The sequence below is a fragment of the Crocuta crocuta genome, unplaced genomic scaffold (assembly GCF_008692635.1).
Source record: "Crocuta crocuta isolate KB4526 unplaced genomic scaffold, BGI_CrCroc_1.0 scaffold77, whole genome shotgun sequence".
Classification (NCBI taxonomy): domain Eukaryota; kingdom Metazoa; phylum Chordata; class Mammalia; order Carnivora; family Hyaenidae; genus Crocuta; species Crocuta crocuta.
Genome location: NW_027532172.1, coordinates 6,540,378 through 6,567,385, shown reverse-complemented (window position 1 = coordinate 6,567,385; position 27,008 = coordinate 6,540,378). Strand labels below are relative to the sequence as shown.

General features: G+C 46.3%; 1 protein-coding gene across 3 annotated transcripts in view; it reads right to left on the bottom strand.

Annotated features, from left to right (window-relative positions):
• Nucleotides 1-554: 554 nt before the first annotated feature.
• Nucleotides 555-27,008, bottom strand: part of DAG1 (dystroglycan 1) — a 59,145-nt gene continuing 32,691 nt past the window's right edge. For all 3 annotated transcript variants that reach the window (XM_077776925.1, XM_077776924.1, XM_077776926.1), the window contains exons 2-3: nt 20,287-20,671; nt 555-5,362 (exon numbers count right to left, since the gene is read on the bottom strand). In XM_077776925.1, coding sequence (XP_077633051.1) covers nt 2,960-5,362; nt 20,287-20,562 — 2,679 coding nt within the window. In that variant the 5' untranslated portion in view covers nt 20,563-20,671 and the 3' untranslated portion in view covers nt 555-2,959. The remainder of the gene's footprint in view (nt 5,363-20,286; nt 20,672-27,008) is intronic.

Sequence of the window (27,008 nt, the reverse complement as noted above, 5' to 3'; positions counted from 1 at the left end):
TCCCCTTCTCCCCTCTAAAAAGCCAAGGCCGGGGGCACCTGGGTGGCTCAGTTGGTTAAGCGACTGCTCACGCTGTCTCTCTCTTAAAAATAAATAAAACATTAAAATTTTTTTTTTTAAAAAGCCAAGGCCAGACCTGCCTTGAGACTACCTGGGAGACTGGACAGCCTCAAGCCGACAAGACATGGGGCAGAAGGTAGGGTGGCACTGCAGGAGGCTTACCCACTCAGGGCAGACAGCCTATGGCAGGCAGGACCTTTCCCACCATCCTGCTAGATGAGGAAATGGCAGCTCTGCTGGCTCAGGCATTAGAAGAGCTAAGGAGGGCTCATGTGTTAGCAGAGCTTTGGGGCACACACTCACCCCTCCCAGGGGCACAAAAATGGTAAGGCTATGGAGGGTGTCAGGTCAGCTGCTCAAAGACCAGCTCCAAGTCCTCTGAATGGGCCTGTCTGGGTCCCCTCTTCCCTGTCACATAGACATCAGTCCCACACCCCATTCACATCCTAGAACACCGTAGGGGCCAGGGAAATAGATGCTTGGAGGCAATGGCGTTGTAATAAAGACACTTTTATTTAGTTTGATATGTTTCTATACAGAATGCAGAAAACACATCTTAAAATCATATAGAAGGAAATAAAAACATGTCAGTGGTTGGTGAACACTTGAATGAGAGATTGGCTCTCTGTCTCAGAGTCCAACGGCCATCGCCAGCCTGGCGCTCAGGGGAGGAGGCTGCCTGCAAGGGCATTGTTGCTGTTGTTATTCTGTTCACTGCCCCATCGCCTCCAGTTGCTATGGCAACAGGCCATTCTGGGCCAGCCACGTCTCTTCGTGGCAGTGGCCGATGGTGGGGTTGCTAGGGGCAACGGAGCTGTTTGGAAGGCCTTTCAAAGCCCTCACCTGGAACACTGGGAATTGTTTATTTTTTGACGAGGTCATCAAAAATAATCTCACCAGATCAGACCCCACTTGTGCTCCTGACTCTGGGCAGTGGGGAAACTCCGGCTTGGATCAAGGCTCGGAGGCACAAGACCCAGTCACCAGAGGTCCACTGAGCCCTCATCCACAGGCTCCCCCAAGAGGGGCACTGCTCACTTGAGTACCCCCACCAGGGGCTGGGCAGGGGAGAGAGAGTGGGCCCTGTGGGAAAAGGTGCAGAGGGAACGCCCTCTTGAGAAGGGCAGGCTGGAGACCCCTCCTCTCTGACCAGCCCTCCCCTCCTGAAGCAGAACACACAAATCCTCTGCAAAATTGTCGATATGGCTTAGAAGTGGCTGCTCGGTTTGCAAAGGGAGCCTGGGTCCACCCACAAGCCTTCCATCTTGGAAGGGATACATTATTGCAAAAGGCATTCCTCCCTAAAAGGTACCCAAAATAACTCTTAGACATCAAGAAAAGTCATGCTCAAAATGGTTTCTTCCAAAGGAGGAGAATCAAAGCAGAGTGGGCACCCCTGAGTCATGGGACAGAGATGCAGACGGATGGACGGACGTTCTGCTAAAAAAGGCAAAAGAAGCCCAGTGTAATTCCGGAATTTAAACTGTTACGAAAAGGGGAAAAAATCAAAATGAGCAAAGCCGTCAGTTCCATGGAATCAACACTAAGAGCTTGTACAAACTGCTGTAAGCATCACCATTTTTAATCTTTTTTTTAATAAAACAATTTGAGGCTGTATAAAAACTTTAGTAAAAAATTAGCTTTGAGAGCCCACAGATTTTTACTATGAACTATTGCTGGCACTCCTCCCCAGCCACCAGACCTTTCCCAGCCCAAGGCCTGGGACTGGAGTGCCAGAGAAGAGGGGTGGGGTGGGTCAGGGTGGGGCTGTGGACTGTTGGGACAAAGCGGCCAAGGTCAAGTGAGGAAAGAGCATCACATGACATAAAAATATTGCATCTTCACCAAAATGTCCCCCACTGAGTGTTTCAAAAACCGTGATATTCCTTTTAGGAGGGGAAAAAACACACAGAAGAAGGGTAAAAGAAAATAGGTTGATGTGGTCGAGTCCCTCGACCTCCCCAGCCACCCCCCCACGAGCAGCTGGCCCACCCTGGAGCACCTAGGTTGGGGGCCACGGCCACCACTGCCTCTTAGGAGTCCTCTTTCCATGGAAATGAAGACCCCTTGGTGGGGGGCCACTGGCGTGCATGGGGTGGGGGTGTGGACATCCACGGCCAGGAGGCCCCTCTGGCTTCCAGCCCCTGGCAACAGTGGGAGAGCAAGCCCAGCACCAGGACCCTGACCCCAGAGCCAGGGCCGGGAGGCCCCCCAGTCAGGCTCTGGGGTATCAGAGCAACCAAGTTTACATAGTGTGAAAAAATAGGATTCCTTTGATAAAAAATACTGTCCCTTGGTCTTCTCTAAGTTTGAAACACCCTGGGAGCTTATTTTTAGCAAAGCAATTTCCCATACCCACCCAAAAATTATACATACAAGTTTAGGTAAACAGCAGATTAAATGTAAAAACTTAACCTTAACTTCTGAAAGTCCTTTGAATTTAATCTTTAGCTACTGTTTTCCATGTTACATCCTGCAGCTAGACACACGTGAATAGAAAAAACAGTACAGTTAGTGTTAAAGGCAAAACGCAGAGAGCCGGGAAGCTGCCCGGCACTGCCTGCGAGTTCATTCACGGCTCTGCTCCATCTACCTCTACTCCAAACAGTGCTTTCAGAGCCAGCCATCAAAACCGCAGCGAAGAATTTTCTATGAACAAACAAAAAGCTGTTAGGCAAAAAAATAAAAGTAAAAATGTCCCCAAAGTCTCTCCAGCTGCTTTGGGGTTTAGGAGGACCAGAGAGGGCGGGCTTGTCCAGGCCTCGCGTGTGTCAGTGTGTGCTAGGTCAGGTGTCGGCTCCCAGTGGGTGATGGTCTGCAGGCCACCGGTCTCCACAGACAACACCATGTTGTCTCCAGGGCCCTGCCCTACCCCTGCCTCCACCCAGGCGCTTGTGGGTTAAGGGGGCACGTAGGGAGGGGGCGACCGGTATGGGGTCATGTTCTTGGGACGAGAGCCCTTGCCCTCCATGGGGGCCGTGAAGGGTGGGGGGGGCTGGTAAGGAGGTGCATTGGGATCCTCATCCCGCAGGGGCGTGTACTCTCCCACGGTGTCCTGGTTCAGAGGAGTGGTCTCGGGCACGCTCTGGTTGGGGTACTCAGGAGGAGGGAGAGGGGCTTTCTCCTCCTGCAGGATAAGTGGCATGCTGGAGGAGGGTGGGGGCTTGGAGTCATCCAGCTCATCTGCAAAGATGATAGGCACCCCCTTCTTGATGAAGGTGGCCTGGTCCTCGAGGGTGAGCTTGCCCTTCCGCTTCTTGCGATAGCAGATCATGGCAATGATGCCAGCGATGAGCAGGATGGCTGCAACCACCACGGCTGGAATGACCGTGTGCAGGTAAACGTCATCCTCACTGCTCTTCTCGGGGTCCCTATCCGGCACCTCTGTAGGTGGTGCCTCTGAGGGCACCCTCTTGGGTGGTGCCAGAGGGATAAACTGTAGATGCCGGCAGCTGCCAGAGCCTGTCACAGCAATGCTCATGGCCTTGAAGTCAGGCTCCAAGGCATTGGAGAAGGCAGCCCGAGGTTTGCCATCATCTTCAGCAATCCTCCGGCTCAGCCCCATGATCCGCTCCTTGGGGCAGGGCTCCAGAGGCAGTGTGTTGTTGGTCCACTCTACCACGATGGAGCCCCGGGTGATATTCTGCAGAGTGATGGTGCTGCAGTTGCGGTCCCCAAAGGCAAAGGCTAGCTTCTTCACCAGGGCGATCTTCTTGTGAATGTCATTCACCACTGGTGCTGGGTCGCCCACAAACTTGGCCTTGAACCGCGCAGGAGCCCTGTCCCCTTGCGGGCGCTTGTGGACATGAATCTCAAAAGCATCCACAGCTGACAGGCCCCCTTTATCTGTGGCATGCATAAAGTACTCATGCTTGCCCACATGGCTGCTGTCAGGCAGGCCGTACATGAGCTGGCTGTTGCTGTTGAACTGCACCCAAGACTTCTCACCTACCAGCTGCTGCTCCCGAAGCTTCAGAGTCAGCTTCAGCTTATCAGTGGTGGTGTCCTCGTTGTCATAGAAGGTGTCTGATGGGATCTTCACCTCAAAGTAGGTGCCAACCCAGGCATCCACCCTGTCGATATGGTTCTTGAGCTCTGGCCGCTGGTTGGGTTCTGCTCCGCGGGGAACCCCACTCGTGGTGGTGCGGATACGAGTAGGTGGGGAGGCAGTTTCCAATCTGGTTATGGGAGCTTTGGTGGTGACCCGCGGCACCGGGCGGGGTGTCCGTGGCTTTTTGGTAGGCCTTCGAGTTGTGGTGGTTGAGGAGTCAGTAGAAGGCGTGGCTGGTTTTGGTGTGGATACTCGTGGCTTCTTGGTGGTAGTCGTGGGAGGGGTGGCAACCGCCGTGAGCTCCACATAGCCAGGAATGGTCATCGTTGGGCGGATCTGTCCAGGAACTGTGGTGCCAGCTTCTGACACCCGAGTAGGCTGGATGGGGCCTAGGGTTGGGGTCTGAATAATGGCGCCTCGAGTCCGAATGGTGACTGTGGGCTTTCCGGGAACAGGATCTCTGACTGGAGGAGCTATGGTCTCTGTTGGAGGAGCAATGGCTGGAGATGTGGGGGTAGGCACAATCCTGGATGGGGGCTCCTGGATGGCCGTGGTTGGAGGCCCAATGGCAGTGACAGGTGTCGGTGTGGCATGGATCTGCCTTCGGATGCGTTTAGGAAGAGGGGGCTTCTTGTTGGCTATATGCCAACCCACCACAGGGTAGCCAAGCCGGGCAGACATAGTGCCCTCTCTGGCAGGGGCCTCCACACCACGAATATCAGGCACATTGTTCTGATTCAGGGAGCAGCCCAGCTTCCAAGAGAGCAAGGCCCCATTCTCTACCACCTTTTTCGCATTTCCTGGGCCAGCCATGAAGGCTGACATATCAAACAGTCTATTATTCACCACCGGTACCAACTTCATGTTGTGAATTTCCACTTCTGAGAAGCTCCGCATCCTGTGCAGGAGGTCAATCCTCTGCTTTGGGGTCATCTTGGTGAGGTCAGCGTCCAGAATTACCGTCAAAACAGTCACAGGCTCATCAGCAGTACAGGCAGAGGACACCACCTCGGCAGGGTCTGGTGATGCCGCCCGCACGGACTGCGGCTCACTGTGGTCTTCAGGGTAGACCTCGATAGAGAACACGCTGGAGGTCTGGGGAACATGGCTCCCGTTGGCTCCCAGCCGTGCAGTGCTCACTGAAATATAATGCACGCCTTTATCGGTGTCAAGAGGGAGGCCCTCCAGGGTGTGGCTCTGCGGGTCCCAGTGCAGCCAGGATGGCAAGGCCTCCTTCCCTGCTGTTGACACCTAAAAGAGACACCAGCATGAGTTAAGTGGTACTGTCAGTGAATAACCCGACAATGATCACAATAGTTCATCACTGGCCCAGCCTGAATTGTGTTGACAGGCTTAAGGTAGAATTGAGAATTTCTGCTGGGGGGACCAACTCCTCTTCTGGAGCTCTCATTCACCTGTCACAAAAGACTGGGGCTGCCAGACAGACTAGCTTGGAATGCAAATGATTTGCCTAAGGCCACACTGTGGGGAGACAACAGTGGTGACACTCAAACACACGTCTCATCCCAGAGAGCGGATGCCATGGAACTCAAGAACATTGCAGGTTTTTACAACAGGATATGCCCTGCTACCTACTTGACCACGTGGCCTGCAGAATCAACAGTCCTTTCCAACCTCATCTCAGCCTTCTCCCTGCCCTCTGCAGACATCACAATTCTGCTCAGGGTGGAAATGCATGTGGGCCTGGGTGCAAGAGACAACTCAATGACCCCAGATGCCTCACTTTACAACCATGTCAGTGGGATGTGTATTCAAGTACAGTGGGGCACATTTGGGTAGCAAATACAGTTAGCTGTATCTAACTTTTTTTTTTTTTTTTTAAGTAGGCTTCATGCCCAGCACAGAGCCCAACGAGGGGCCCAAACTCATGATTCTGAAATCAAGACCTGAGCTTGAGAACAAGAGGTGGGACGCTTAACTGACTGAGCCACCCTGGTGCCCCTGTACATACTGTCTCATAATTTAACCCTGATTTTCAAAACCCAAAAAAATTGCAACACCCAGGATCAGCTACTAGAAAACAATTATTCTAGAAGAGTGTTTATCAAAGATTCCAAGGAGCTCTGGTCTAAGGGAGAGTTCTATAGTCAACTTAAGTTTGGGAAATCTATAGAACGCACGTCTGCCCTTGGAAAGCCCATGCACAGAGGCAGGCCTGAGGAGCTTACCCCTTTATTCCACCCAACAGCACCTCCCAGGTGCTCCTATTTTAGAGTAGAAGTCCTTTTCTAAAGGGGCATGACTGGTAATAATCAAGGTACACAAAGGAATGCTGCCAGAGAAATTTCTACCATCAGATGACAAAGGGAAACAACACTTGCCTCTTGCCCTATCCACAATTACTCTCACCTTTGGGAAACACCGATTTCTGCCCCCAGTGCCAGAGGGTGGCACCCACTCTCTGGACTAACAAAAGGCACTTTCGGCTCCACTGTCCTATCCCACTGAGCTCAAAGACAACATTGGCCAACAGACGGCATGTCTTACTGTCAGCCTTGGCACCAGGAATTGTCCTTTATGGCCACTGTTTGTCAGCAGAGGGATAATAAAATGCTTCTCTTCCCACAGCAGGAAGGCCAGGGTCATGCCTGCTGGACTTCCCAGAGACTCTCTGGTTCCTCCGGCTCCCTCTTGCCAAGAGTCACGTACCCGATCTGGAAGGAGACCGAGAGCTCATACCTGATCTTCCCAGCCAGGACCCAGTGTCCAGGCAGATTCTACCAATCTTATCAGTGGCCAGATACTTACCTCCCTATAAACAGATTTCCTACTTCCAACAAAAACCCATGAGAAGATATCAGACAGTATTAGAAGTTACTATTATTGGGGTTGTCCTTTACTGACTGCTCTCTGAGCCACCGAGATTACTGAGTGTCTGTAAACAGATTTTTAACATTAAAAAATTTTTTTTTAAATGTTTATTCATTTTTGAGAGAGAGAGAGACAAAGTGCGAGTGGGGGAGGGGCAGAGAGTGAGCTGGACACAGAATCTGAAGCAGGCTCCAAGCTCTAAGCTGTCAGCACAGCGCCCGATGCAGGGCTCGAACCCAAGAACCGTGAGAACCTGAGCCGAAGTTGGACACTTAACTGACTGAGCCATCCAGGCGCCCCCGTGAACAGCATTTCTTTTGTGACACATCAACTCAAGGGTGCACCACCATCTAATTAATTCACCACTAAGAATCCTCCTTCCTGTCATTCACCATCCACTGTAAACACAGTGGTAAAATATCTGAAGTGATAAAATAATCTGTAAATATAGGTTTCTTGAAATCCATGAAAAATACTAAATATATTCTTCCTTTAAAACCTTTTTTAGCTACAAAAATAATACTTATTTCAAATGTTTTGCTTAAAAGCCTATGCTTCACATTTTTTCAGTTTCAGTTATATTAAATATGAAAACTGTCACATCCATATATAAACATATAAAGCAAAGGCTAAATGCTCTCATTTTGCAAAAAAAAAACAGGAAAGCAAAACTTTAAATGGAGTATTCAGGGAACCATGAGATCTTTTTCAAAGGTGGAGTATGACTTGTGGCCCTGAGAAGCAGACAGTATGTGAGCCAGGGTATAGCCTGGTTTCCTGCCTCCCCAGCATGTTTCCTAACCCCACTCCATCCCAATGGCTATCAATGGGATGAGAGCACACCTAGCAGAGGAGGGCCTAGAATAGAGTGCAAGGTGAAGTCATCCAAGGAGAAGCCACCTGTAGAGAAGACCAAACAGAGCCGGGAGAGACCCGGATAGGCTCTGGAAGTGGGTGCCAACTGGGTGGCCAGGGCCATGGGGCATTCCCGAGTAGCCAGGCATCTGTGCTTGCGCCCAGCCCTATGTGTTCCATCAGCACAGATGAGTACATAGCTCCAGTGCTTTTCCAAGTCTCTCACTAGCTATACAAGGGCACTTTATAACAGAGGAAACAGAAGGGCCCCCGCCTCCTCAAGCTTCCCAACCTGGCTCAACTCATATTCTGCTGACCCCAAGAGCTACAACTCTGCTGCCAGACATTTCCTAAGGAATAAACCCCAAGCCACTCTTCAGCCAAGGTTCCCACACAGCCACCCTGGGAAGACATATAGTTATTTAAACTATGCCAAGTAACATTATTACATATTAATAACATATAAACAGCCTCTCCAATCTATACTCCTGCCTTCCTTTCTGGAGATTCTGGCTCCTCAGGATCCTGGCGCACAAGGCATGCCCTAGCCACAGGACAGATATCCGATCTGGATCTATAGCCCGGAAGCAGGCAGTCCCCAGGGGCCTGGGTACTCCTCAGACAGGAAGCAAAGATACCAACCTGAAAGGTCTAAAATCCATGCATCTCTGAGCATTCTGGTACTGGGACTGTCAGGCCCAGGCAGTACTTTGAGTGGCAGTTATTTGCTTTAATAAAGGGCCACATGAAAGCAAAATAAATATGAACTCCACAAGGAACCTAGCTAACTCACAGGCAAGTTGACATCTCTGTATTTTCAAGGCCATTTGGAGAAAGCCCCTGAACTGGGAAGTCTGAACACAGTCCCTGAAGGATTCCACTAAGAGCCCCCTCACTCCCAAGAGCACCCAGTTAAGGGAATGCTCTGGAATGTAGCACCTGACAAAGCAGGAGCCCCTCAGCCCATGGGAACTCCACACATCCTTCCAACCTTTCAAAACTTCCAGGCTCTAGAACACTTCTTCTCTTAAGGCCTAAGGGCAAAGCGGGTTGTGAAAGTTCCTCCTGAGAGATGCTGCCCCTATGAAAAGCCAGGACTCTTCCCTATAACAGATGACCTGACAAGGAAGCCTTATCTCCAGGAGTCTTTGGCTGAACTCCAGCTCCAGGCAGGCTGAGGCCTGACCCTACCTCAGCCTCAGTTTTCTCATCTGTAGAAAGAGGAAAATGATGCCATCCCTATACAATCACAGGTCCAGGCACACACTGGATTCTCTGTGGGTGTTGGTTCCCTGCACACTCCTGGGCTGACAGAGGACCCGGTATGCATTGTGAGGCAGCTGCACCGACAGGTCCAGGGTCTACTCTCAGTCCTCCTTCTGGCCTTGGACCCAGTACACACTGTGGCCTTTTCTCCCATTCATATCCCAAAGCAGTAGCTCAAAGCATCAAAGGGAAGTGGGGAGGCCACAGGAAGGGGAAGCCGCGATCCTAAAGGGGAACAAGGCCCAGGGACCCTCAGGGATTTGCTTGTCTGTTAAGACCTGTCTGCCAGGAGTAGATGAGAACCCTAAGGAGCATGAGGTGGAGAACTTGCTGCAGGGACAACCCAAAGACCAGCATTCACCGCTTTAGTCTCAAACAGGTATGCTCCATCCTGGTACATTTGGATATGAGATTCTGACCAACCTTAGAGATACTCATATAATAAGATCACTGTCCTAGCCAGACCACTCACAACTAACCTTTAACAGCTGCCACAGAAGGTATGGCAAACAAGAGGCAGGAATCCGTGCTCTGTGTGAGGTGCTCATCAGCGCCAGCACATATGTTTGGGTGACAGGCTGGTCCAGGCCATGGAACTCCCCCAGGCTTTCAGGTCACTCAACCAAAATACCAACACTGTCTTCGAGTTAGAGGAGGCAAGGCCTGCTGGCCTTATGAAGCAGCCACCTCAGAAAGAAGCCTTCAGGCTGTTAGTGGGAACACACATAGGAGGCAGACACTGCAGGAGGAAGGCTGAAGATCACAGGCTCTAGCTCACAGGCTCACATAGAAAGAGCCAGAATCTTTCAGCAACACTCAGAGAGGACATGCTTCTGAGATGGAAGGCAAGCCCACTGGTGAGGAAAACAAGATCTCCAACAGCCACACACGGACTTTTAGAAATCTTGATCCAGGGGCGCCTAGGTGGCTCAATCAGTTAATAATCTGACTCTGGATCAGGTCATGATCTCACAGTTCATGAGTTCGAACACTGCATCATTGCTATGCACATGCGAAGCCTGCTTGGGACTCTCACTCTCTCCTCTCTCTCTGCTCTTCTCCTGCTTGCACTTTCTTTCAAAATAAATAAACTTACTTTAAAAAAAAAAGAGAGAATTATTGATCCATAAAGTGCATCCAAAAGCATGAAGAATCAAAACCACAAAACTTGGGCAGACCCATATGGAGTTCCAAAGGTTACCCGCCCAGCAATGCCCACAATGAATCACCACGAACAACGACTGGGGAACAGCCAAATGTGAAGGTTCTGGCCACTCTTTAGTCTATACTAGCAGATGACTAGTAACTGACTCCCTGTTCAGTTCTGGAGCACTGTCACCAACTGCTTCGCTGGTGCCTTCTCTCACACCATAGAATGTCAAACATCCAGTTTGATAAAGATACAGGACCTGTTCTAAACATTACGCAACACAAGCAGCGTCTCTCACCCCACAATGGTATCCTTCTAAGCCTGGAGGGGGAGCAAAGGGCAGAGGAACTTCCAGTACTTAATCCCTCACTCAAAAAGCAAGTTTCTAATACCAAAACCAGATAAAGCCACTACACACACAAAAAAAAGAACTATAGGCTAATATTTCTGATGAACATAAATGCAAAAATCCTCAAGAAAATACTAGCAAACTGAATCCAACAATACATTTGAAAAATTCACCATGATCATCCAGGGATGCAAAAGTGGTTCAATATTCTCAAATTAATCAAGGTGATATTTCACATCAACAAAAGATAAAAATCACATGATCATTTCAACAGATGCAGAAAATGCATTTGACAAAATACAACAGCTATTCATGATAAAAACCTTCAACAAAGTAGGTCTAGATGGAACATACCTCAGCATAATAAAGGTCTTATATGAAAAACCCACAGCAAACATCACACTCTATGGTGAGAGCTTTTCCCTCTAAAGTCAGGAACAAAACAAGGATGTCTATTCTCACCATTTTTTATTCAACATTGTACTGGAAGTCTACCCACAGCAATTAGACAACAAAAGGAGGGACGTCTGGGCGGCTCAGTTGGTTAAGCTTCTGACTTTGGCTTAGGTCATGATCTCACAGTTTTGTGGGTGTGAGCCCCACATGGGACTCTGTGCTAACAGCTCAGAGCTTGGAGCCTGCTTTGTATTCTGTGCATCTCTCCCTCCCCCTCTCTCTTTCTCTCTCTGTCCTTCCCCTGCTCACACTCTCTTTTTCTCTCTCTCTCAAAAATAAACATTAAAAATATTTTTAAAACAGACAAAAGAAAAAAAATTTTCACTATTTGTAGATGACATGATACTATAGAAAACCCTAAAAACTCCACCAAAAAACTACTAGAACTGATAAACGAATTCAGTAAAGTCACAGGATACAAAATCAGTACAGAGAAATCTACTGCATTCCTATATACTAATAATGAAGCAGAATGAAGAGAAATTAAGAAAACAAAATCCCATTTGGGCACCTGGGCAGCTCAGCCGGTTGAGTGTTCAACTTTAATTTAGCTCAGGTCATGATCTCATGGTTTGTGAGTTCAAGCCCCATACTGGGCTTGCTGTTATCAGCATAGAGCCCGCTTCCGATCTTGTCCTCCTTTTTCTCTGCCCCTCCCCCACCTGTAATCTCTCAAAAATAAGTAAAAAAAATTATTAAAAAAAAGAAAATCCTATTTATAATTGTACCAAAAATAATAAGATATCTAGGAATAAACTTAACCAAAGAAGTCAAGGACCTGTAGTCTGAAAGTTACAAAATACTGATAAAAGAAACTGAGGACGACACAAAGAAATGGAAGGACATTCTATGCTCACAGACTAGAAGGACAAACATCATTAAAATGTCTGTACTACCCAAAGCAATCTACAGATTTAATGCAATTCCTTTCAAAAGACCAACAGCATTTTTCACAGAACTAGAACAAAATCTTAAAGTTTGTATGAAACCGCAAAAGACTCTGAACAGCCAAAGCAATCTTGAAAAAGAAAAGCAAAGTGGACACATCACAATTTCAGAGTTATATTACAAAGCTGTAGTAATCAAAACAGTATGGTACTGGCATAAAAACAGACACATAGATCAATGGAACAGAACAGAAAATCCAGAAATAAACCCATAATTACATGGTCAATTAATCACTGACACAAAGAATATCCAATGGGAAAAAGACAGTCTCCTCAACAAACGGTGTTAGGAAAACTGGTCAGCTACATACAAAAGAATGAAACTAGACCACTTTCTTATACCATGCACAAAAATAAACTCAAAATGGATTAAAGACCTAAATGTGAGACCCGAAACCATAAAAATCCTAGAAGAGGGGCGCCTGGGTGGCTTAGTCGGTTAAGCGTCCGACTTTCGCTTAGGTCATGATCTCGCCGTTTGTGGGTTCGAGCCCCACGTTGGGCTCTGTGCTGACTGCCAGCTCAGAGCCTGGAGCCTGTTTCAGAGTCTGTATCTCCCTCTCTCTCTGACCCTCCCCTGTTCACGCTGTCTCTCTCTATCCTAGAAAAAAAAAAAATCCTAGAAGAGAGCACAGGCAGTAATTTATGACATAAGCTGTAGCAATATTTTTCTAGATATGTTTCCTGAGGCAAGGGAAACAAAGCAAAAATAAACTATTAGAACTACATCAAAATAAAAAGCCTCTACACAGTGAAGGAAATTAATCAATAAAACTAAAAGGCAACCTAACAAATGGGAGAAGATATATGTAAATGACATATCTGATAAATGATTAGTATTCAAAATATATAAAGAAACGTATATAACTCAACACCCAAAAAACAAATAATCCAATTTAAAAATGGGCAGAAGAGATGAACAGACATTTCTTCAGACATCCAGATGGCCAACATCACTCATCATCAGGAAAATACAAATCAAAACTAAATTGAGATTATCACCTCATACCTGTTAGAATGGCTAAAATAAAAAACACAAGAAGCAACAAGTATTGGCGAGGATGTGGAGAAAAAGGAATCTTCGTGCATTGCTGGTGGAAATGCAAACTGGTATGACCACTCTGGAAAACAGTATGGAGGTTCCTCAAAAAGTTAAAAATAGGGTGGCCTGGGTGGCACAGTTAAGCATCCAACTCTTGATCTAGGCTCAGGTCATGATCTCATGGCTTATGAGTTTGAGCCCCAAATTGGGCTCTGTGCTAATGGGGCAGAGCCTGCTTGGGATTCTGTGTCTCCTTCTCTCTGCCCTTCCCCTGCTTGTGTACTTCCCACTCTGCCAGCCTCAAAATAAATAAACATTAAAAAAAATTTTTTTGAGTTAAAAATAAAACTACAATCCAGTAATCACACTGGTGGGTGTTTACCCCCAAAATACAAAAACACTAATTCAAAAGGATACATGCACTTACTATGTTTACTGCAGCATTTATTTACAGCATTATTTGCAGCTGAATTATGGAAACACCCCAAGTGTCTATCAATAGATGAATGGATAAAGAAGAAGTGGTGTATCTATACAATCGACCATCTTGGCATTTGCGACGACATGGAAGGAGCTAGTGAGTCTAATGCTAAGTGAAATAAGTCAGTCAGAGAAAGACAAAGACCATATGATTCATATATGTGGAATTTAAACAACAAAACAAAGGAAAAAAGAGAGAGAAGCAAACCAAGACACAAACTCTTAACTAGGGAGAACTGATGCTTACCAGAGGGAAGGTGGGGGGGCGGGTGTGTGAAAACAAGTGTTAGGGATTAAAGAGTAACACTTTATGATGAGCTCTGAGTAATGTACAGAAGTGTTGAATTACTATATCATACACCTGAAACTAATATAACACTGTATGATAACTATCCTGGAAGTAAAATTAAAAACTTAAAACAAACAAGGAAGCAAGTTTCTACCCACGGTACGTGCCAGCCATTTAGGCATAGTTGAAAGGCAAAACTAAAGAACTAGACTCTCACTAGGGCCTAATTAATTATGACCCCTAGCTTCTGAAACCAAGAAAACCTAAGCTTTATCATTCAGAATCTACAAGGTGATACATTACCTATGTAGAAGTTGTGGGACTTACATGGTAAAGACTTCAGAAAGATGAGTGAACACTGTCACCCCATATCCCCAGGGTGAGCTGATTATGGCCAGCCAAGAGGGATCTAGGGAATTAAGTATGACTGAGAAACCACATCTGGAAAAAATTCCCTCACATTACAAAATTTTAGGAGGGTCCTTTGGGCCCTAAGTGACGGCGCCTTCCAACCAATACTTCTGGACAGGACAGTCCCAGTTCAGGCTGGGACCTTCCCTGCATNTGTCTTCTCAGTAGTCCATTTCAAAGTGGCACAGACTGCTGCCCTGGGACACCCCACTGCTTAGGCCGCTAGCAGCCTTCCCTGGCAAAGTCCCCGCTTCCCTCAGACCTGGTCACTGGCTCTTGACCTTTCAGCTCCCCATTCCTCAGGCTAGTTGCAAGGGTGGGCCAACCCGGAGCCATCTGTGGCTGAGTACCATATGCAATACCTTGGAGGCACTTGCACATGAGGTGGTCAAGACATCCTCTGGGCAGGCCTATGGCATGGGCTCCTCTGCTTAGGGAGATAGGAAATGGATCCTTTGATGAAATCTGAGACTCCAAGCAAGTTTCAGAGGCCTCCATGGTGCTGATTCACATCAGGGTGATCCTGTGTCTAGGCCATGGACTATGACAAATCTACTCTGTGGGCAAGGTCAGCCACAGTCACATGTGGACGGTCACATGGATAGGCTGCAGGGAGATGGCAGAGGTCAACAGGGAAGAGCCTCTGTCTTGAGGTCAAAGAGCCAAAACATTGTCCCCACATAAGGTGAGCCAATCATGGTGGAAATAGGTGCAAGAGGCCTTTGCTTTGCTGAGTAAAGCAGAGCCATACTCATGAGAGACAATCATTGATCATGCTGCCAGACATGCAAGCCTCAAACCAACATACAGCTCTTGCCACAAAGGCCAAGGCCACAGAATCACATTCTCAACACAACCCATTCAGCCCAGCCAGTGCCCTTCAGGACTGAGTTATGAACGATTTTACTTGATGTTAACTAGTCCTATCTAAAAACAAAAATTAATCTTTTTCCCCCCCAAAAGTAAGGGTCAGCTTAGCATAGTTACAGCCTTTAATAAAATTCTCAGAATCAGTCCTTCAATCCCAACGTTATCTATTTTTACTCCGTCATGTTCTTTTAGCCCTTGTCAGTAAATTTTTTTTAAGCATAGAAGTCTACATTTCAGTAAGTACTTGAGTTGATGTATCTGGGCAAATGTCATTCTTCAACCCACCCCCGAAGATGCCTTCCCTCGCCAACCCACATTTCCCGGTGTGCTGTGTTCACAAGGGGTCCATTCAGAGCCAGGGAACACCCACTCGAGGCAGGAAGAAACTGCAGTTCATCTCATGCAGGCGGGGTTGCCACAAAGCTCTCAAGCATCCAAAGAAACGGTCCTTTCATGAGTTCCCCTTCCTGGCCAAAAAAGAGTATCCATTGTTCTCAGGGGAACAATTGGGGGCCCATGCCAGCAGCTGAGAGCACAGTCCCAGGAAGGGCTGCTCCCAGTCTGCCGACATCTTGGGCTGAGGGAAAGTCCACATTGTCTCCAGGCTAAGAGGGTAAGGGGAAGCAGGAATGAAAAGCCGACCTTGCAGGCTCTACCAAAATGAGACATCTGAGGGGGCTCTGAAGGGGCAGCCAATCATTCTGTGAGACACAAAAGAGGTCTCTCCTGACCACCCTAGAAAGGAGGGAGTAAAAGCATCTCTAGGCACATCATCAGCTTCCTTACCCAGTCCTCGCTCACTCAGGTCAGAGGAGAGGGCACCTGCAGGGAGCTGGCGCCAATCCTGAGGGACGCAAGAGTTGAGATGGGTAACTTATACTGTGGCCACCTCAGGACAGCTGATGATCTATCTGACAAAGGCCACGCTGGCTTCTGTGGGACCCATTCCCACAAGCTCTGATGAGGAGGAAAGGTGCTCTAGGGGTCAAAGGCAGCTGTGAGAGCAAAGGACAGTTGACCTGGGGTGAGCTTTGCATACATGTAACCAGTCTAGTCCAGGGGAGCACATGCAAGGAGCATCTGCTTTAGAGTGTCCTAAGGCCACTGGAGAGAAGAGAGCCCCAAGGCACAAATGTCTCCAGAAGGTCATGCTGGCCACTGGGCCTGGAGGCAGCTCAGAGCCCCTTCTTACATCATCAGGTCAATGAAATCCATCTGGGAGTTAAGTTGGGGTCAATAACAGTAAATCGATTCTCAAGGCAGAGCTACAGAACAGCAGGGGAAGCAATGGATGCTGGCCAAGTTGAAACTGGATGAGGGTTGTCTGGACATGAAATAGTATCAGATGTGGAGCAAAGCAGAGAGTCTAGGACCTCAAGGCTACCTCCTCCAGACAGGTGGGTCCCTTCTTCTTTTACTTCCTTTCAGCGTGGTGTGTAAAGTACAGGGAAGCCCTTGCTTTGGGAAGCTGGTATCACCTGAGGGGCACGCTTGGCTGATGGGAAGAAGCACAAATCTCTGCTGTGACTCCTAGAGTTGCCCCAAACTCCTGAAATAATCAGCAGACCCACACAGGTTTGATACACATAGGTCAAACAAGGCTTGGGCAGGAGGCCAGGGCGGCTCACTTAGAATGAGACTTACTTTTCTATCCCTTCAATAGACTCTTGCTTAATCTCCTGCGAACACTGAATTAGTCCATCACCAATCCCCACGCATATTCCCTGACTAGTCACAGCAAATATGACAACCACACTATCAAATCTCATCAAATCACAGGACAGGACCCTGTTCTGCCTGTGAGTCCTCAATAGGCAATTCGGCCACGTCTGATATGGCTAGAAGACCAACCCTCACCTGGGAACCCCGTATGAGGCTTGGACAAGCTTAATCTCAAAGGCTTTGACAATCCAAAGGAGATTTACAGTCACTGAAGGGAAAGGAGAGAGAGAGAGAGAGACAGAGAGAGAGAGAGAGAGGGAGGGAGGGAGGGAGGGAGACACACACATACATCAGAGGCCAGATCATGTGGGGCTTGATCCTAAGTGCAGCTCAGTAATGGTTGGCAGAAGGGGAGGTGTTTGCAGATTTACGCTTTACAAAGATAAGGACATCTCTCTTGCGTCAGTGTGGAAAACAGATGGAAGGGTCAAGAACAGAGGGAGGCAGGCTGGGAAGAAATAAGTAGTAGCTTGGATGATGGTAATAGTGATGGATATAATTTGGAGGTCACCCCAAGAACACTCCTTGGGACCAACATCTGAAATATTCCTCACATACAAAAGAATATTGTCATGGTGCCTGGGTGGCTCAGTTGGCTGAGCATCCAACTTTGGCTCAGGTCATGATCTCATGGTTCATAAGTTCCAGTTCCACAGCCGTTCCAATTCAAATCCTCTGTCCCCCTCTCTCTGTCCCTCCCGTACTCACGGTCTCTGTCTCAAAGATAAATAAACATTAAAAAAAAAATTAATGGGGCGCCTGGGTGGCTCAGTGGGTTAAGTGTCCGACTTCAGCTCAGGTCATGATCTCACAGTTAGTGAGTTCGAGCCCCACATCGGGCTCTGTGCTGACAGCTCAGAGCCTAGAGCCTGCTTCGGATTCCGTGTCTCCCTTTTTCTCTGCCCCTTCTCTGCTCATTCTCTCTCTCTCTCTCCCAAAAATGAACATTAAAAAAACTTAAATTAAAAATAAATAAAAATAGGGGTGCCTGGGTGGCTCAGTCGGTTAAGCACCTGACTTCGGCTCAGGTCATGATCTCACGGCTTGTGGGTTTAAGTCCCACATTGGGCTCTGTTCTGACAGCTTGGAGCCTGCTTCAGATTCTGTGTCTCCCACTCTCTCTCTACCCCTCCCCCATTCATGCTTTGTTTCTCTCTGTCTCAATAAGAAATAAATATAACAAATTTTTTAAATAAATAAAAATAAAAGTCACATTTTATTTATCCCAAAGAATTTTTCTTTTTTAAGATCATTTATTTTTGTTTTGTTTTTATTTTAGGTGAGACAGAGAGTGCAAGCAGAGGAGAGAGATTTGGGGGGGGAGGAGAGAGAAGGGGAGAAAGGGGAAAAGAGAGAGAGAAAGAGAGAGGGAGAGACTCTTGAGCAGGATCAGCCAAGCCCAACATGGGGCTCATTCCATGACCCTGCGATCATGACCTAAGCAGAAATCAAGAGTTGGGATGTTCAACTAACTGAGCCACCTGGGTGCCCCTACAACACACATTTATAGATTGTTATAAAGAGGGGGGGAAAAACCCAATTCTTTTTATATAAAGATCTATCAATCTTGTTTTATGTACAGGGAAATGGAAGCTCAGAGATGAATTCAGGCTTTCTGATCTGATTTCCCACCCAACACAGCCCTGATAGAAGAATCACACATTTTCATCTGTTCTTTTACAGGCTAATCAGCTACTAAATGGTCTGCTTTCTACAAATAAATGTGCTCAGATAAAATCCTGTTTTCCCAGTAAAATCTCTTTACTCCCCTGGTGAATAAGCTTGTTAAATGTCTCTCTGCCAGATACAGCAAATGCCCAGCTCACTATATTGATTCAAGGCACCTGTCATCAAAACTAATGTATGTTAAACATTCTAATGGCCACGGAACAAGGGCAACCACTGCAGGGTTGGATATTCAAAAGCTCAAATTTGAAGTTGGACACGAACTATACTTCCAAAACTGCCACTCTTCTTTTTCTAATGGTCACACTAGCACGTGGCTTCCAGAGGCATTACAAAGATTACATAGAAATCTTCTGCAAACTATAAAGAGCTCTGTGGAAGTAAGCCAGGATGACCACCTTTGAGATGACAAAGCCACCCTGAGAAGAAGCCATAAACTAAAGAGAAGGGGGCCAACAGAGAAAAGGAAAGGAACACAAAGTAGGTGCAGGTAAGGAGTGGGTCTGCCCAGATTTAAGGGAAAGGGCCACAGACTCACCTCTCAATGGAAAAAGTGGCCATAGCATTTGTGACCATTTGTAATCTAGATACCTGAGGCTTGCAGGTCAGAGAGGGGGAAAAGGTTTAGGATCCGCCAGAGGCTGTGTGTGCTTTGACCAATGAGTACAATGGAAGTGTTGCTATGCAAGTTACCAAGCCAGGCTGTAAGAGACTGGCAGCTTCCACTTCCTGTTTCTTGGAATACTAATCTTGGAACCCAGTTATTGTGCTGTAAGGAAATCCAAGCAGCCCATGAAAAGGTCTAGACACGGAGAGGAACCTAAGACCCTAACCAACAGCCCCAGCTAAGCTCCCTGTCAACAGGCAGCACCAACTTGCCAGCCATTAATAAACCATCTTAGGAGGCACGGGGTGGCTCAGTCAGTTAAGCGTCCAACTTCGACTCAGGCCATGATCTCATGGTTTTTGAGTCTGAGCCCTGCATCGGGCTCTCTTGCTGTCAACGCAGAGCCCTCTTCAGATCCTCTGTCCTCCCTCTCTCTGTACCTCCCCAGCTCTCACGTACACACTCACTCAAAAATAAATAAGCATTAAAAAAAAAAAAAAAGCTTGGAAGTGGATCCTTTAGCCCCAGCTGAGCCATTCTAGATAGTACCATGTGAGGCAGAAATGAGGCTCCCAGATGAGTTCTGAATCCCTGAATTCGTGGCCACAAAACTGTAAGCAAAAAAAAAAAAAATTGGTTGAGCGTCCTACTCTTGCTTTCAGCTCAGGTCATGATCCCAAGGTCATGGAATCGAGTTCCATATAGCGCTCCTCACTGAGCGTGGAGACTGCTTAAGATTCTCTCTCTTCCCTTTTGCCCCTCCCCAGCATGTGTGCTCTCTCTCAAATAAAAATAAAAACTTTAAAAAGAAAATAGGTTCAAATCATGTAACAGTTCTGTATTTCTTGGGTTTAATCCCATGGTTAACGAAAGGAGACCTTTTCCTACACACAAAGCTCTTCCATCAAATCCTCACCTGATGATCAAGAAATCTTCCAACCTATAGATGTAAAGGCTTTTTAATGGAAGCACCTTCAAAACAGGGGCAAGAATAAAAGTTTAGGATGCTATTCTAGAATATCTGGGAACCCTCTTATAAACATCAGTGGCTGTCCCTCTCTTAAGGTAACTGCACAGGTCCTGGAAGAACTGAGCTCAGAGTTGCTCAAGCTTAGAATAGAAAACTAAAACTAAAAAAACAAAAAACAAAAAACAACTAAAATGCAGATGAAGCATTCTTCCTTATTTACATAAGTTTTATATCCAATCTCACCTTGATGAGTTCTCCATTGGAGGCAATTAAATCCATTGGAATGGTCACTCGAAATGAGCGCCCAACGACAGCTGTGCCATCAGGAATGCCCACCACTGTGGGAACAGCCTCGTGAAGGTCTGAAAGCACCGAGTGCATGGATGCCTCAAGCTGGTTCTCCCAGTCCCTGCCGGCCTCCGAAGGCCAATGGGACTGAGCCACGGCCACAGTGAGCAGAAGGAGAAAGGTCCTCCCCCAGAGGGGGAGCAGCAGCAAGAGGCCTGCAGACATCCTCATCCCAGCCTGAGTCTGCTCAAGCCGACAGTCTCACTAAGAAAGGAGGCAAGTGATGTGGTCCCAGAGCTGGGTCCTCACTGCCCTCTGCACAACTGCTCCATCCCAGGGCCTGAAAAAGAAGAAGAGGAGACTCAGACTTTAGCAAACCCCGTGGTTTCAAACTCGTATACAGGCAGTTACTACCCTCTAAGTGTCCTTGCCAAAAATATCTACCCTGACTTGGATCAAGCCTTACCTTGTGCTGCCCAGTACAGAGGCATCAGTGGCATGTGGCCACTGAGCACTGGAAATGTGGCTTGCCCATTAAGTGTAAAACATACATCGGATTTTTAAGTTAGCATAGGGGCCCCTGGGTGGTTCANGCGGGGCTCGAACCCACGAACCGTGAGATCATGACCTGAGCCAAAGTCAGACGCTTAACCAACTGAGCCACCCAGGTGCCCCGTGAGCATCTGACTCTTGATTTCGGCTCAGGTAACAATCTCACAGCCTGTGAGTTCAAGCCCCGTGTCGTGATAGTGTGGAGGCTGCTTGGGATTCTCTGTCTCTGCCCCTTGCCTGTTCATGTGCATGTTCTCACCCTCTCTCTCAAAATAAATAAGTAAACTTTAAAAAAATCAGTAATATTAATAAAGATAAATAAAGAAATGTGGAAAATGACATACATTACTGAAATAAATTCCATCTTCTTTTGTTTTTTATTTGAGAGAGAGCATGTGCACACACACGTGTGCAAGCAGGGGAGGGGCAGAGAGTGGAGAGAGAGAATCCCAAGCAGGCTCCATGCTATCAGTGCAGAGCCCTACACAGGGCTCGATCTCACAAACCAAGAGATTATGACCTGAGTTGATACCAAGAGTGGGACGCTTAACCAACTGAGCCACCCAGGCGTCCCCCAATTCCATCTTATTTAAAATATTTTTTCATGTGGCTACCAGAAAATATTAAATCATGTGTGTGATTCACATCATGTATACTGTTGTTGGGCAATGCTGCTCTAGACCTAACTCCTTGTTTATAGCAAACACAGGAGTCATGAAGACACAATCAGAAAAATCTAGAATGTGGGGCTTTCTACAAGATAACTGGCCTGGTCTGTCCAAATGCTGACACTCCCTAAACATAAGGGAGCTGTTCTAGATTTAGAAACAGCAACCAGATGTAGTGTGTGCATCTTGACTGGATCTGAATTTACTTAAAACTTTTTTTTAAAAACCCAAGAAATAGAAAACACATAAGCCCAGCTTCAAAAGGAGTAATTGGGAATTGTGTCACTGGGCCAGAGACTGGATTTATTGTTAATTCTTAGGTGAGATGATGGTGGTGTGGTTTTATAAGAGACTTTCCTCAATTCTGAGGGATTTCTGGATGAAGTATCAAAAATCTCTGTAATTTACTTAAAAATGTATCAAAGGGAAAAATGTGTTGTGTGTACATAAAGATCAAACAATGTGGCAAATGTAACAATTAAGTCTTAAAACAATGCTTTTGAAGAGACTAAAAAAAAAATTTGCACAGACAAGTTCAGCAACCGCCCACTCCAAAAACTAATCATAGGACTTGTTTATCAAATACATATTTGCAAACTCCATGCCACTGAACAAAACTTACTTGGCCTCTTGCCACCCTGCCCTAAAAGAGAGACTAGAACCCTACACATTGTCCCTCATACCCTTCACTCACTTCAGTGTAGGGAGCTCAGAATATTTGCTCTAAGGCTGATAGCTACATAGATGCACTGTGGGACTTGCTAGGTGTCCTCAAGGTGACCAGTCATAACAAGCAATTTCTCATTCTAGAAAAGAATTAAGCCCTTCCCTGGGCCAATCTGCCCAGGAGCCACATGATGTTTTTTGACAGGGATAATACAAAGTAAATAATGTTACTTAAAAAAAAAAAAAACAAAAGGGAAAAAAAAAAACCAAGGCCACTGAAATGGGCAGTGTACTGTGAAGTCAATGCAAATCCAAGCCAATTCCTGCAGAAATTGGTGTTTTTTGTTTTTTTGTTTTTGGTTATTTTTGCTATTGATTTTGCCATTCCCATTCCTACTTTGTTTCTGAACTAAAATCCATGAGACAGCCAAAACCTGTAAAACAATTTTGAAGGCTGGAAGTCCTAGCCTACCAAAGACTTAATCAAAAAGCTGTATTTAAAGCAGTATTATAGTGGCAGAGTAGAAGTGGACTCTGGAACCAGAGGGAAAGCCCAAAATCAGCTTGCAAAGGAGCTGTTCAAAGGCTGGGACCAGTGGTCATTTATGTAGAAAACCAAATACAATTAGGATCCTCTCTCCCTTCTCCATCATAAATAAATCCCAGGTGGATTAGATACACAAATGTAAAAAAGGAGAACTTTACAAATTTTAGAATATAGTAAAATAGGGACAGCTGGGTGGCTCAGTCAGTCACGTGGCCGACTTTGGCTCAGGTCATGATCTCGTGGTTCGTGAGTTTGAGCCCCACGTTGCGCTCAGGGCTGACGGCTCGGAGCCTGGAGCCTGCTTCAAATTCTGTGTCTCCCTCTCTCTCTGCCCTCCTCTGCTAATGCTCTATCTCTCAAAAATAAATAAATGTTAAAAAAAATTTTTTTGAAGAAGAATATTTGAAGAATATAGTAAAATAAATGTCGGGATAAAGAATGAGTTCATTTAACAAGACATCAAAAAACAAAGCATAAAAGAAAAAAACTGGCCTACCACTTATAAGAATTATGAAGTAGATGTATTTTTCCCTCGTTTCCCACTAAATACAACAAAAAATCTTAGTACATATAAAATAAATATGAGTCTCTAAAAAGTCAAGCGAAGAAGGCAGACCAATGAGGGACCCCAGGATTCAAGGAAAGATACAGTGGTTAAGTTCCCTGGGTTTCCTTTTTGCCTCATATATCCCAGAATTGAAGCTGAAGAGGCTGGCAACCCAGAAATGCCAAGAGATGACACAAAAAAACAGTTCCAACAAAAGTCTGCTCTCTTTAGCCAAAGGAGCAGGAAGGGGGTAGCCTAGCAAGACAGAAAACATTTAGACAATAAAGGCTCTATTCTAGCCAAACACCACAGAAAAACTGTGGCCCTACTCCCACCCGTGCTAGTAAAGGCCAAGTGGAGGGCCTAAGGCTTCCAACCATCATGAGACTGTAACAAGGTTCCCTATACATCCCCACTGGGGCAGCGTCAGAGCAGGCCAAGTAGGGAGCTGGGACTTTCATCCCCACTGGCCAGTTAACAATGTACCACCCTTCCTACTCCTCTAATCCCTAGGTTTCAATGGAAACCAAACCAAGATTTCTATGCCCACCCAAGCAATAACAGGAGTGTCTCCCCCTACCTGCGGGGATGGTGCCAGAACTTTCACCACTGCTCAGTGGTAAAGAGGCCTAAGGAACTAGAATTCCCACCCCCACCCAGCAGTTAACAAGAACTTTACCAGCCACCAGATGTCAAAAAAGGCTGAGTGGGGCAAACAAACAAAAAAAGCAGACCCTTAAGTATAGAGAACAAGCTGGCAGTTGCCAGAAAGGAAGTGAGTGGGGGGGATGGGGAAAATAAATAAAGGTGATTAAGAGGTACAAACTTCTAGTTTGTAAAATAAATAAGTCATGTAGATAAAAAGTACAGCATAGGGAATATAGTCAATAATACTATAATAAAGTATGGTGACTACACTTATTGTAGTGATGAGCACTGAGGAGGGTATACAATTGTTGAACACTATGTTGTATGCCTGAAACTAATAGAACACTGTATGTTGGTTATACTTCAATTAAAAAAAAAAAAAGGTGAGTAAGGAATCTGGACTTCTACCTCTACTTCCAGTAATCAGGCAGTTCCCCTCCCTTACTCTCCCGGCCAGTGGCAGAGTAGAAGTAGACTGTGGAACTACTAGAAGGAAAGCCCAAAATCAGCTTGCAAAGGAGCTGTTCAAAGGCACCGGGACCAGTGGTCATTTATGTAGGAAACCAAATACAATTAGGGCCCTCTCTCCCTTTTCCATCATAAATAAGATAAATCCTAGAGTATCAGAAAAAGCCTGGGGTGCCTGGGTAGCTCAGTCAGTTAAGCATCCACCTCTTGATTTTGGCTCAGGTCATGATCCCAGGGTAATGGGACTGAGCTCCACATCAGGCTCCACGCTTAGAGTGGAAACTGCTTAAGATTTTCTACCTTTGCCCTTTGCTCCACTTGTGCTCTCTCTCTAAAGACAAACAAACAAACAAACAAACAAAAGGCCACGTAAAATAGAACTAGAGTTGCAGAACAATATACAAATTGTGGGGTGCCTGGGTGGTTTAGTCAGGTTAAGCATCTGACTGTTGATTTTGGTTCAAGTCATGATCTCACAGTTTGTGGGGGTGGAACCTACTTGGGATTCCCTCTCTTCCTCTCTACACTCCCCAACTTGAAAGAAAGAAAGTCAAACACATTATCTAATAGAATTTAGCAATATATAAAAGGAATTATATATGACCATGACCAAGTGGTACTTATTCCAGGGATGCAAGGCCAGTTCAATATTTGTGAATCAATGCAATCCACTATACTAATGAACTAAAAAACAAAAATCACATAATCATGTCAATTGATGCAGAAAAAGTACCTGACAAAATTCAACACCCATTCATGATAAACACTCTCAAGAAAAACAGGAACAGAGGGGAGTTTCTCCAGTTGATAAAGAGTATCTACAAAAAGCATACAGCAAACTTTATACACTAAAAAAAATTTTTTTAAACATTTATTTTTTTTTCAATTTATTTTTTTATTTACTTCTAGGAGAGAGAGAGAGACAGCATGAGCAGGGGAGGGTAAGAGAGAGAAGAGAGAGAGGGAGACACAGACTCTGAAACAGGCTCCAGGCTCTGAGCTGGCAGTCAGCACAGAGCCCGACGCGGGGCTCGAACCCACAAACCGCGAGATCATGACCTAAGCGAAAGTCGGACGCTTAACCGACTAAGCCACCCAGGCGCCTCATGACCTCATGGTTTTTGACTCCGAGGTCCGCATTAGGCTCTGTGCTGACAGCTTAGAGGCTGGAGCCCACTTCAGATTCTGTGTCTCCGGCTCTCGCTGCCCCTCCCCCACTTGCACTCTGTCTCTGGCTCTGTCTCAAAAATAAATAAACATTAAAAAAGATTTTTTAGGGGCCCCTGGGTGCCTCAGTCGGTTAAGCATCCAACTTCAACTCAGGTCATCATCTCAGGGTTCGTTGGTTTGAGCCCCGCGCTGGGCTCTGTGCTGACAGCTCAGAGCCTGGAGCTGTTTCAGATTCTGTGTCTCCCTCTTTCTCTGACCCTCCCCTGCTCATGCGCTCTCTCTCTCTCTCAGAAGTAAATAAAACATTTTAAAAAATTAAAAAAAATTTTTTTTAAAGAATCTTGACATAGGGAGATTACCCAGGTGGACCTTTCTTTTTTTTTTTTTTAATGTGTTGTGTGTTTTTTTTAATATACTTTCTTTGGAGAGTAGAGTGTGAGCAGGGGAGGGACAAAGATAGAGGAGAACAGAGGACCTGAAGGAGGCTCTGTGCTGACAACAGCATNAACCGACTAAGCCACCCAGGCGCCTCATGACCTCATGGTTTTTGACTCCGAGGTCCGCATTAGGCTCTGTGCTGACAGCTTAGAGGCTGGAGCCCACTTCAGATTCTGTGTCTCCGGCTCTCGCTGCCCCTCCCCCACTTGCACTCTGTCTCTGGCTCTGTCTCAAAAATAAATAAACATTAAAAAAGATTTTTTAGGGGCCCCTGGGTGCCTCAGTCGGTTAAGCATCCAACTTCAACTCAGGTCATCATCTCAGGGTTCGTTGGTTTGAGCCCCGCGCTGGGCTCTGTGCTGACAGCTCAGAGCCTGGAGCTGTTTCAGATTCTGTGTCTCCCTCTTTCTCTGACCCTCCCCTGCTCATGCGCTCTCTCTCTCCCTCAGAAGTAAATAAAAATTTTAAAAAATTAAAAAAAATTTTTTTTAAAGAATCTTGACATAGGGAGATTACCCAGGTGGACCTTTCTTTTTTTTTTTTTTAATGTGTTGTGTGTTTTTTTTAATATACTTTCTTTGGAGAGTAGAGTGTGAGCAGGGGAGGGACAAAGATAGAGGAGAACAGAGGACCTGAAGGAGGCTCTGTGCTGACAACAGCATGCCCAATGCAGGGCTCAAACTCACAAACTGAGATCATGACCTGAGCCAGTGCTGGACATTCAACCAACTGAGCCACCCAGGTGCCTGCCCAGGTGAACCTTAAATCCAACCACAATTGTGATTATAAGAGAGAGGTAGAGGGAGATTATACACACCACAGAGGGAGAAGGAGATGTGAAAACTGAGGAAGAGAAGACTGGAGTGATGTGGCCACAAGCCAAGGAATGCCAGCAGTCACCAGAAAGTAGAATAGACAAGGAATAAATTTGTCCCCAGAGCCAACAGGCAGAGCACAACCCTTGCCAACTCCT